The following is a 12,563-nucleotide window of genomic DNA, read 5'->3' as shown; positions in this document are numbered from 1 at the left end:
TTTGATCAGAATGAAGTGACCCTCCTTATCTCTTCTGATTAGTTCTACTTTGAAGTCTATTTTGTCAGATATTAGAATTGCAACACCTGCTTGTTTCTTAGTGCCATTTTCTTGGAATATTCTTTTCTATCCTTTTCCTTAAGGTAGTGCCTGTCCTTGAAAACAAGATGGTTTCTTGCAGACAGCAAAGAGATGGATTTTGTTTCTTAATCCGATCACTTAACCTGTGTCTTTTGACTCGGGAGTTCAGTCCATTGGTATTTAATGTTATTACTGGAAGATGTATATTGGTTGCCATCATTTTGATTGCTGTTTGTGTTCTCTGTTTAATTTTCTGTTTCCTCTATTATACCTTTTTTTTTTATTTTCTTTTGTTGCCCCTGGGATATAGTTGTTTCTCTCTCCGCTCTCTGTATTGCTTCAAGTATTCTTTGAAGGGCTGGTTTTATGAACATGTATTCTTTCAGGCTATTCATGTCATGGAAGATTTTTCTTTCCCCCTCAACTATAGTAGACATTTTTGCTGGGTAAAGTATTCTGGGCTGGCATCTATTGTCATGTAGAACTGGAAATACCTTGGTCCAGGCTCTTCTGGCTTTCATAGTTTGCATTGATAGGTCAGCTGTAATTCTGATGGGCTTTCCTTTGTATGTGACTTGTTTTTCTTTTGCTGCTTTCAGTATTCTCTCTTTGTTCTGTACACTTAGTGTTTTTACTATGATATGTTGTGGGGAGTTTCTTTTCTTATCCTGTCTATTTGGTGTTCTATGTGCTTCCTGTATTTTTATAGGTTGTCTTTCCTTAATTTTGGGAAAAACTCTTCTACAATCCTGTTTAAGATCTGGTCAATATTATTAACCTGAAATTCTTCTCCTTCCTCAATTCCTATGATCCTTAGATTTGGTCTTTCATGGTGTCCCACATCTCTTGCATATTCCATTCCTGTGGGGTTTTTGTTCGTTTGTTTGTTTTTTATATTTTCTTAATATTTATTTTTTATTTATTTTTTTTCTTTTATATGTATGAGTATATTACCTGCATGTATGTGAGTGCACCTGTGTCATGCAATGCACAGAGGTCAGAAGAGAGCTTCAGATTCCCCTGGAGCTGGAGTTAAGGATGGTTCATAGCCTCCATGTGGATGCTGGGAATTGAACCTGAGTCCTCTGTAAGAGCAGTCAGTGTTCTTAGCCACTGAGCCATCTCTCCAGCCCCTCCTGTTTTTTTAAAAATTTTCCATAATCTTTTTGGGTACTCTAACATTCCCTCCTCCCAAGAGGTAACCCTAAAATATTTTAGGGATTAGATACAAGTATCCAAATCCTTTTGTCATTTTTTGCCTTTGGAACAGAGTATTTGCTAACAGTCCCAAGGACATTTTGACTTTTAGCCAAGAAACTGGCTACTTTTCTTTGCGGTCTTTTTACCCTAACTGCCTAGCCAATCCTACCACTTATTCTTATCATGCCATCATCTGAAGGGGTTATTTAAATTGAGAACAGGGAATTGGGAGGCAGACCGCTCTGGCTTCTTCCATGTTGAACAGAGATGCAGGGTGAGGCAATTGGAGTACCCCTTCAGTGGATCTATCTTAAAAACTCACAAATTGCATAATTCTTATCTCTAAGGAGAAAAGAAAGTCCTTGGATCATGAATAGGAGATGTAAAGGAAAAGTATTGGTTATGTAAAGCTGGTTGGTACAGGGTTCAGGTTCTCTCAGGTTTAACTTGGAGGGAACTGATGGCTTCAGATCAGCTATTCAGGAGTATCTACAGAAGCCCAATTCAGGTTCCAGTCAGGTACACTCAGGCTTCCTTCACCACGTGGAGGCAGGATCCGGGCACTCTCAGGCAGTCCCTTGTGTTCTCTGCCCCTATGTCAGAGGGAGGCCAGAACTAGGCATTTTCCTGCAGTCTGCTGAGATCAGAGCCACTACACCAATGGAGGTTGAAATCCACCCTCTCAGGCTGTCTGCTAGGATCTCTGCCTTAGACTACCAAAGCCAGATCTGCCCTGGGGTTTTGGGAGTGGCCTCACGAAATCCCAGGTAGGGGGATGGGTATGGTGCCATTAAGGGAAGCTCACCACCATGTGGAGGCAGGATCGGAGGCTCTCAGGCAGCCCTCTGTGTTCTCAGGCCCTCTGTCAGGGAGGCCAGAACTCAGCACTCTCTGGCAGTCTGCTGAGATCAGAGCCGTTACCTCTTTTTGATTTTTGATTTTCATTTTATGTGTATGAGTGTTCTGCCTGCATGTAAGTGCCACCTGTGCTGTGCAATCCCAGTGGAGACCAGAAGCAGACATCTGATCTCCTGGAACTAGAGTTTTGATCTCCTGGAACTGGACTTAACAACTGGTTGTGAGCTGTCCTGTAGGTGCTGGGAGCTGAACCCCAGTCTTCTGCAAGAGCAGTCATTATTCTTAACTGCTGAGCCATCTCTCCAGCCCCCAAAGTCCAGTTTCTAAAGAATAAATCAGAATATGGTTTGACACTAGAAGCCATTGCAATAGAATCTGGAAAAAGATTTTTTTATTACTTAATGCCATATAAAATATAAGATATGCCTACAGAAAACAAAGAAATGAAATTATTTACAGATGGTGACATGACTGGCTACCTTAGAAATCAAGAGAAAGTGGGAAAAATGACCTGTAAATGATGAGTAAACTGAGAGCGAAATTTAAAAACAATTTATTTGCATCTGAGAGGACTCTGAATTTCATTTGGCACCCTGGAAGCTTCTATACTGGTGCTACTCAGAGTGTGGTCCATGACCAGTAACCTCAGCATCACCCTGGAGTTCTTAAGGAAATCCCAGTGTCTAGGCCAACCAGCTGAATGAGAGTCTGCTCCTCAGTGACTCCCAGGTGCTTCATAGGAACACTAAACTTTATGAAGCTTGGTTCCACTCCAGCGTCAATTCTATACCCAGCTGTTCTATCTACTGTGGCCTATCTGCTGAATGAAATTCACTTGCTTTTTATATGGTGAGCCCAGTTACTCACCAATAAACCATACCCCACCACTACTACAAAACAACTTTGCAAGGTGATCATTGTCAATGATGATCTATTGTATATTTCAAAATAACTAGAAAAAAAGGATGTCGACTATTCCCAGCACAAAGAAATAATAATTGTTTGTATGGTAGAAATGCTTGATTATCCTGACTTGATCATTACAAATTAGGCATATGCATATCAAAATATCACATTGTACCCCTTTATATAATTATGTGTCAATTAGAAATAAAAATATAAGTTTTTCAGGGAAGTAAAGACTGACCAAAATCTACCATCCAATGCTATGTTTTGTTTCTGTTTTTCTCAGCATTTTTTGTACATCAGCCTTCAGCAATGGTGAATGCATATCATCCCAACCCAAGTGCTTATACCAATGCCTTCTCTTCCATAGTAAAACAAAACAAAAACAAACCCCCCAAATTCCACTTTCCAGAACCAACAATGTTGAGTCTTGTCAACAAATGAAAAGAACAAATGACCTGCAAACTCCTGATGGTTTATTTTTTAGGATGCCATTGTTGTGGCAGATGCTGTGCTAAGTATTTTGTGAGACTTATGTTATTCTTCCTTGCACTGGCCTCAGAGGGCTGCTGCACTGTCCCCACCCACAGAAGAGGAAGCTGGATAGTAAAGTCAGGAATTGGCTTGCTTGAGGCTCTGCATGACTTGGCCCCCTCTTGTGATAGCATGAATTAAAAACAACTGAGACTTAATCATTACAAATTTTGCATAATTCTGAGTCAAATTAATTGGAGTTCTGAGGCAAAGAATGCTTTCTTAAGATAGGGTTTCCTAACTTGGGGTGCATAGATCTAAATCAGGATACCTGTGAATTTGGATGGGAAAGAAACATATTTCTATTTTCATGCATCTATTTATTCCCAATTACAAATGTGGGACACAAATTACAGCAACTTTAGCAGGACCTATGACTTTGATATAAAAAGCTGTCCCAAGGTTGTTTTTTAAAAAAATCACATTACAGTTGTTGCTGATAGTGTGTGTGTGTGGGGGGGGTGTATGTGTATATATGCACACATATCTATAGGTGTGCTTGCCCACATTGGGTATGTTTTCTCAATCTCTCTGCACCTTTGTTTTTGAGATAGGATCTCTCATTGAACCTGAAGCTCACCAATTGGCTAGATTAGCTGGTCAGCTAGCCCTAGGGATGCATTTATCTATCTTTGTTCCCCACCTCCATGCTGGGGTTACTGGTGCTCACCACCATGCCTGGCATTTATGTGGGTGCTGGGAATCCAAACTGAGGTCCCTGTGCTTTAGAAGCACTTTACCCACTGAGCCATTTCCCCAGTCCATTGCTGATGTATTTGAATTTTTTTTTAGGTCACAGCTGCATAACTAAACCATAATTGGAACTACTGTTTAATGAAGCAAATGAATTGCTGTGGTGCATTTATATATTTTTTACTGATTGCCGTCCATTATTTTTATAATCCTCTGTGGTTTGTGCTATGCATTTAGAAATATTATTCTGGGCTGGTGAGGTGGCTCAGTGTGTAGAGGCATTTACCACCAAATCTGACAACCTGAGTTTGATCCCTAGGACCCACACAGTGGAAGGAGAGAACCAGCTCCTGAAAGTTTTCCTCTAATTTCCACATGTGCACTGTGGCATGTGCACATGCATAAACACAAAATAAATAAATAAATAAATAAATAAATAAATAAATGTAATAGAAATATTATTCTGAGAAGCAATCTGCAGTAACTACCAAAGGCCTAAGAAAAAAGAAAGGACAGAGGTTAAGAACCCCTAAGGGGCTATGACTGTTCCTTGGTAGCTTTGCTCTGACTAGGATGTCTCCACCTCACCATCCTCTGCGGACTTTCATGAGCCTCCCGGCAACCTTGGGCTTGCTCTGCATTCTAGGTTTTGCAGCTGTAGGGGGGATGGAAGGTCTGAAGGAGCAGTACTTCTTAGCCCTGGCTAGCAACCGGAGTGAAAACAACAGCTGTGGGCTGCCCAGAGAAGATGCCTTCCATCTCTTCCGAGATCCAGTGACGTCTGATCTCCCCTGGCCTGGGATCCTGTTTGGAATGTCCGTCCCATCTCTCTGGTACTGGTGCACAGATCAGGTACAGGCCAGCTGGCTGAGTGGTGCCCCCAAGCCTCTCTGCTTGGAGTGGCTGATGTCGGTGGTGTCACTGGTCCTTCACATCATAGTCTCTATCTTGTCCCTGGCTCCTTGACGCTTTCATTCCTTCTGCCAACCAGGCTGTGTTACTCTTTGCTGTCACACATGCTAATATCTGAACCTGCCGATCTTTACAAAGGGGGAAACTTACCACACCTTGCCTGATGTCTGGGAATAGTCAATCTTAAGCAAAAGAGATAATAAATTTCATTTCACAGGAGGTTAAGACTTACAATGCGCACCATTTGTGTAACAAATAGCCCAGGCACTCCCTGGGCACTTAGGGACCTGGAACCAACATGGCACTTACCGGGGGGTGGGGTGGGGAGTGGACAGAGACAACAAATGAACATCTGTAAGATGCTGAAAGATTTATCTTTATTTTGTGTGTATGAGTGTTTTACCTGCATGTATGTAAGTGCATCATATACATGCCTGGTGCCCTCAGAGGCCAGACAAGGGTGTTGGATTCCCTGGAATTGGAGTTACAGCTGGTTGTGAGCCACCATGTGGGTGCTGGGAACTGAACTTGGGTCCTTTGAAAGAGCAGCCAGTGCTCTTAACTGCTGAGCCATCTCTCCAGCCCCTTTTTAACTTTTAAATTTTACAGGTGATTCTTATGGGACATACAAATGAAGACAAAATGGGGAAATGCCCTGGTAGCTGACAGCATAGCCCCCTCGGGCTACCTCTTCCTTATGTATTTAGATTATGCCATTACTTCCCTTAGTTCACATGTTTTCAACTGAGTTGTATCTATCAAGAACCACTCAACTACAGGACCAGCAAGATGGCTCAGCAAGTAAAGGTGCTTGCTGCCAAACCTGAACACCTGAGTTCAATCCTAGGGATGCACATGGTGAAAGGAGAGAACCGACTTCCTTCAAGGTGTCCTCTGACCTCCACAGATGCCTCAGGAAGTGCACATACACATAAATAAGAAAAATAAAATAAAAAAGAACCACCCAGCTACTATCACTTTTAGAGTCTGATTGAAAGTCACAGAATGATGGTGAATGGGTCCTGACCAGGGCTCCTTTGGCTGACTGGCTGAGTGGCATGGCTCAGGTCCTGACACTTGCCCCCTGGCTCAATTTCTGTTGCTGTTTCTGCAGTCAGACCACTAACAAGCATCACATATTTCACACTGATCTTGACAGTCTGACACCCCAGCAGTTGTCTGTTCAGTCCTGCAACTTCCATAGAGGAGCAGATCTCAAAGACACACCTCTCTGGTCCCAACTTTGTGCACATTTGTACTGTGAAACCTAACAAAACCTTAGGGGTATGGTATAGACTTGGGGATAAATCTCACCCCTGGATGCACTTCCCATTAAGGGTGCTGATTTAGTGAGGATGCTAGTTAGTAAGGAAAATAACCATTTTTAACACAAAAGCGCATTTTAAACAAAACTTCCATAGCTAGTGAGAAAACCACCTAGCTTCCATCTGCCTTCCCTGTGTCTCTAGGTCATTGTTCAGCGGAGTCTGGCTGCCAAGAACCTGTCCCATGCAAAAGGAGGCTCCTTGATGGCCGCGTACCTGAAGGTGCTTCCTCTCTTCATCATGGTATTCCCTGGTATGGTCAGCCGTGTTCTCTTTCCAGGTGAGGAGATAGTTGGGGGAAGAGATCATCTGTCTCAGACTCTGGGGAGTGTTCTACATATATTATTCACTGTCCACACAAGAATGGGATTAGATGGAGGTGTCCCTGTGCAGGCATCAGCACTGACTCAGCAGGCAAGCCCCACTGGCGTCTTCAAAGCAAGGGTGTGAACTTACTGGGGGAATTCCTCCACTATATTTTTTTTCATGTCATGAACTAGTATAAAATTGTGTGGTTTGGCATTAGTCCTATGACACAGTCCTATGAGTCCTATGAGTCCTATGACTCAACCTTTAGGGTTTAAGCTCAGAGCTCTGGTGACTTTGGCCCGATGAGCCCTATCTATGATACTTAATAAATATCAGGGGACATCAAGGACTCAACAGTAATATATGTATGTGCATATATGTCGAGCTCTGGTGACTTTGGCCCGATGAGCCCTATCTATGATACTTAATAAATAATATCAGGGGACATCAAGGACTCAACAGTAACATATGTATGTGCATATATGTGTATGTGTGCATATATATATTTATGTATATACATGACTTATTTGGACAGGCTCTCCTTATGTAGCCCAGGCTGGCCTTGAACTCATGGTCTTCCTGAATCTGCTTCCCAAATGCTAAGATTACAAGTGCACCCCCATGCTTAGCTAGCTTGTTTTTCTTCAGTTGTGGTTAAGAGATAGGCTTGTACCATAGGGATAATCAATGCTTAGGGTGATGTGGCTGGGAGTCTCTGTGCTGTCAGGAGCTGGTGGTCTGCATAGAGCAAACCTTCTCTCTTTCCTTCAAACAGCAAGCATCCTTTCATGGCTGTTATTAACTCAAAGGGGACCCTAAAGTGGAAAGTTTCTGCCCCATTCTTTACCCTACACAGTATTGTACAGAGATAAAGAGAAAGATGATTTAGGGCTGGAGAGATGGCTCAGTGGTTAAGAGCACTGGTTGCTCTTGCAGAGGACTCAGGTTTGAGTCCCAGCACCCACATGGCAGCTAACAACTGTCTGTAACTCCAGTTCCAGGGCATCCAACACCCTCTTCTGACCTCCATGGGCATTGTCTGACATGGGTACACTTACATGCATGCAGACAATACACTCATGCACATAAAAAAAAAGAAAGAGAGAAAGATGAATAATGTCTTGTCAGTCCAGTTTAGTCAAAATCATTTAGGATCTTTAAGGAGAGAAGAGTTGGGAAGGGGGAGTGGGGGCACTGGCCTAGCCCCAGCTGTCCTGGAACTCTCTATGTAGACTAGGCTGGCCTTGAACTCATAGATATCCGCCTGCCTCTGCCTCCCAAGTGCTTGGATTAAAGCCGTGTACCGCCACGCCTGGCTCTTCTGTATCTTGTTCATTATGCATTGTGTGATTCCTCTGATGGAGAATACCAGGTCAAGGGGGTGACCAAAGTGCAATGCCAGCAATATCTTTTGCTGTTTCTGCCCAGTTATAATCAGATTTTCTTCACCTTCATCTTCATCATAGTAAGGCATGGGCTCCCCTCCCTTGGGTTGAGACTGGAATTCCTTGCTCCTTTCCACCTACAACTTCTCTCAGTGTGTGTACTTCTACATCTGGCTACATTGTCTCCATTAGTTTGCTATTTGGGGACTAGTGCCTCAGGTCATCCACTCTTAAGATCTCCCTGTGTACTTCTGTCTCTTACTGCATTATAATAATATAGTCTTGTGTACCTTCATCAAAAGGAAATTGGTAGGGGCTGGAGAGATGCTTCAGTGGTTAAGAACACTGGCTGCTCTTGCAGAGGACCTGGGTTTGGTTCCCAGCACCCACATGGCGGCTAGCAACCATTCATAACTCCAGTTCCAGGGGAATCCGACACCTTCTTCTGACCTCTGAGGGCACTGCATGATGGGTGCACTCATACATGCAAGCAATACACTCATACACATAAAATAAAAATGAATAAATTCAGTTAAAATTTTTTTTAAAAAAAAGAAGCAGCAAGGCCCTGTGGAAGGTCCTCGGTTGTGGAGCTGTGCTCTCAAAAGTGTTTATAATATGGAAGCTATTTACATAGTCTTGTCCTGAATTTAGTACCACAGGTAACCCACAGTTGGTTTAAAGCACACTGGAGTATGGGCGTAGGGGCCATGCAAATACTACAGCACTTTATAGAAGGGACTGCAGACTCTGGCGGCCACAGGTGTCCTGGGAACAAAGGCTCTGTCATGCGCCAAGGGACAACTGTGTTCTACCTCTTGTCCTTTCCCAGTGATCTGAAGAGATAAATACTATTATTGCTTCCATATTACAGATGAGGAAACTGAAGCTCACAGAGACAGTCATTCCCTCATGTGTTCATTCCTATATTATTATTATTATTTTGGGGGGTGTGCGTGCGTGTGTGTGTGTGTGTGTGTGTGTGTGTATGTGTAAAATCACAGGGCAACTTGCAGGAATCACTTCTCTCCTCCCACTATATGGGTTCCAGGGATTGAATTCAGGTCATCAGGCTTGGTGGCAAGCACCTTTACTTGCTGAGTCATCTTGTCAGCCCCCAATGCATATTTTGAGAGCCAATGATGTGCCAGGTCATATTCCAGTAGATACCAGGGATCTGTAAGAGACCCAGAGTCGCCTTGCTGCAGTTCAGCTCACCTGCTAGCGACAGAGACAGAATAAATAAGTAACTCAATGACATGACTATTGGTTGTGCTAAATACTATGAGAAAAATGCACAGAGACATTAAAGACTGTTAGACAGGGAGACTTCTGCCACGTTTCCCCAAAAAGTCCTCTGTGGGAAGGCGACAGTTGGTCCAAGAGGATGGTTTGAAACCTATTCTAGAGTAGATCCAATTAGACTACTGATGCACTGGATGTGAGGATTAGGGCGACTGTGGGGAATTCAGGATCACCCACAGCTTACGTGACGTGCTGGATGAGCCATCCCGGTGTACACCCAGGTGACCCTGCATGAAAACCCGATTCTCAGGCATTTGAAACATATATGAAGCCTTAGACTGAGATTTAGCAGATCAGTAACAAGACCCTAATCATCTCTCTTAGCAGTCAATCAGTAATCACTGTTAAATGCACAGAGTATTGTATTCCATGCATCTAAGAACTTTGCAATGTGTCTGATGAATCTGGTGCTTAAGAATCAGTAAGATCTTCTTATTAAAATGTTCTGTCATATGGTACATGCAATTAATGCAAAGGAATTTTAGAGGGTAAGGCAAGGTAGAGAGGGTAATGTGGGCACCTTGTATCTGAAGTCTCTCAACCTCCTCCGGTATCTCGGACTAACAGTTCTCAGTGTGGTCCCCAGTCCAGTAGTTTCCTGAGACTTAAAAACACAGGCTTTCAGGGCCCACCCAGGAACACTGAATTAGAATTGCCCAGTCATGCATTTAGAACAATGCCAGCAGAAGATTGCAAATCCCAGAACTATTGTGCCAGGGTTAGAGCCACACCATGCTCCTTTCCGCTTTCTACTCTCTATCTTGCTCCAAGGAAGCTCTTCTCCCTTCTAAATCTTCACCTAGGTGCCAGAACTTCCTAGAAAGATGCTTTGACCCTTGGCTCTAATAATCCTGGGCAAAATCCATCTGATAAATGGCACATGTTTAACAACTCTGATATGGAAATTATGAAGCAAAGCAAACCTTGAAACACAAGAGTTGGGGGCTGGGGAGGTGGCTGAGCAGTTAAGAGCACTGGCTGCCCTTGCAGAGGACCTGGATTAGATTCCCAGCACCCACATGGCAGCTAACAACCATCCATAGCTCCAGCTCCAGGGGATCCGACACCCTCTTCTGACCTCCACCAGCATTGCATGACACAGGTACACTTACATACATGCAGGCAATACACTCATACACATAAAATAAAAATGATAAATGAAATATTTTTTAAATATTTAAAATAGACAAGAGTCTAGAAATGTTCCTAGTCACAAAGCCAAGGCTTTGAACTTGAGTTTTTCAATAACCTAAGGGTTATAAGATGTGTCATCTGCATGATCTGGGTGCTGTTTAACCTCTGGGCCTTAGCTTCCTTTTCTCTGAAACAGGGATAACAGCAATGTCTTCCTGTAGAGTGAGCATGAAAATTAAGCATGGCGTCATACAGTGTTTACTGCAACACGAGTCAGTGAGGCTACGGTGAACAATGCTAACGGGGAAACAGGTTTGTGCTAAGTTTGCATCTGACTTGGCATCTTTTATTTCAAGCATGTGGGTGGGGATGAAGTTTCTGAGAAGGGAACTCACTTCATATGGAAACGGTTGGTTAGTGAACAGGAGAACAGATGTTACTGAACAGTGAGTTAATGATCACTGCAGGTGTCATTTATAACTTAGTTGAATCAACTAATTTCTCTAAGGTGACCATTCTCTTGCTCTCTCTCAGTATTATGTACATGAATATGTCCACATGTATGCACGTGCATGTGGAGGCCAGAGGTCTGTGCAGTGTGTCCTCTTCTATCTTTCCACATTATTATTATTATTATTATTAATTATTTTGAGACAGGGTCTCACTATGTAGCCCCAGCTGGCTTAACTTGCTATATAGACCAGGCTGGACTCAATCTTACAGTGATCCATCTCCCTCTCCTTGCTAGTGCTGGGATTAAAGGCATACACCACCACACCCAATTCATCCACCTTATTTTTTGAAACATGGTCTGTCAAGAAACCCAGAACTGATTCTGCTAGACTAGAGAACCAGCAAGCTCCAGGAATCTGCTTGTCTTCACTGTCTCAGGAGTCACAGACATGCACTGTGCCCAGCTTTTACATGGGTGCTGAGGATCTGAACCCAATCCTCATGCTTCTATAGCAAGCACTTTACTGAAAAGGCATACTCTCATGCCTGAACATATGTTTTAGACAGAAAGAATAAGCAGTGTTCTTAACTAAATGTGTTTTCTAAACAGCGCATCAATCACATGTTGCATGGTTAAAGGTCGCATTCCAAGTAGAAAAACAACCTTTGTAGTTAACAGGGAAATATCTCAAGGAGATCCCTGTTCCCTCTCAGTCTGCTTGGAAAAGAGGGAGCTTGTGGAGGACAGGCAGGGCTGAGCTTAAGCAAGAACTTTGGCCCCTCTGGGAGGTTCTGGTGTCCTGGCAACAGAAATGTAAATACCTTAATCTACTGAGTTCCCTCAGAAGAGGAATCAGAGGCAAGAATTCTCACCTTCTCAGCAGGATTTACCTCAGATGGGTTGCTTCTTTCCAGCACATCTCAGCACATACAGTTGTGGGTTACTGTTGAGATTTTTTTTTCTAAAACAGAAGCAGAATTCTGCCATTTTCTTTTATTACATAGTGATTGCTATGACCAATTTTGGCCAAAAGTCCATTTCTATCCCTTTGGTGGATATTAGTGGAGGGAAAGGTCCCAGTGAAGAGAAGATACTGCAATAAAGGAGGAAGATTTTTTTTAACTTTTACAAAAACTTTATTGAGAATTTCATGCAATCATATACGGTGTTTTGATCAAATCCACGCCCACTCCCTCCCCTCCAACTCCTCCCACATCTCCCCATCTCCCATCACTTTTTTCTTTCTCTTTTTTTCTCTTCTTTCATTTATTTTATGGGGATTTTGCTACTCTAACATCCCCCCTCTGAAGAGGTAACCCTAAAATCTTTTAAGGATTAGATACAAGCTCCCAAATACTTTTGACATTTTTGGCCTTTGGAACAAAGTATGTTACTAAAAGGCCCAAGAACATTTTGACTTTTAGCCAAGAGACTGGCTACTTTTCTTTGGGGTCTTTTTACTCTAAC

General features: G+C 42.9%; 1 protein-coding gene across 1 annotated transcript in view; it reads left to right on the top strand.

Annotated features, from left to right (window-relative positions):
• Slc5a11 (solute carrier family 5 member 11) overlaps positions 1–12,563 on the top strand; it is a 92,763-nt gene that overhangs the window by 58,189 nt on the left and 22,011 nt on the right. Inside the window, 2 exon segments of the mRNA XM_008849201.1 lie at positions 4,919–5,124; positions 6,654–6,789. Of these exon segments, the coding sequence (XP_008847423.1) occupies positions 4,919–5,124; positions 6,654–6,789 (342 nt within the window).

This window comes from Nannospalax galili, unplaced genomic scaffold (genome assembly GCF_000622305.1).
Source record: "Nannospalax galili isolate Female #2095 unplaced genomic scaffold, S.galili_v1.0 scaffold84, whole genome shotgun sequence".
NCBI lineage: Eukaryota > Metazoa > Chordata > Mammalia > Rodentia > Spalacidae > Nannospalax > Nannospalax galili.
This window is presented reverse-complemented; position numbering and strand designations above follow the sequence as displayed.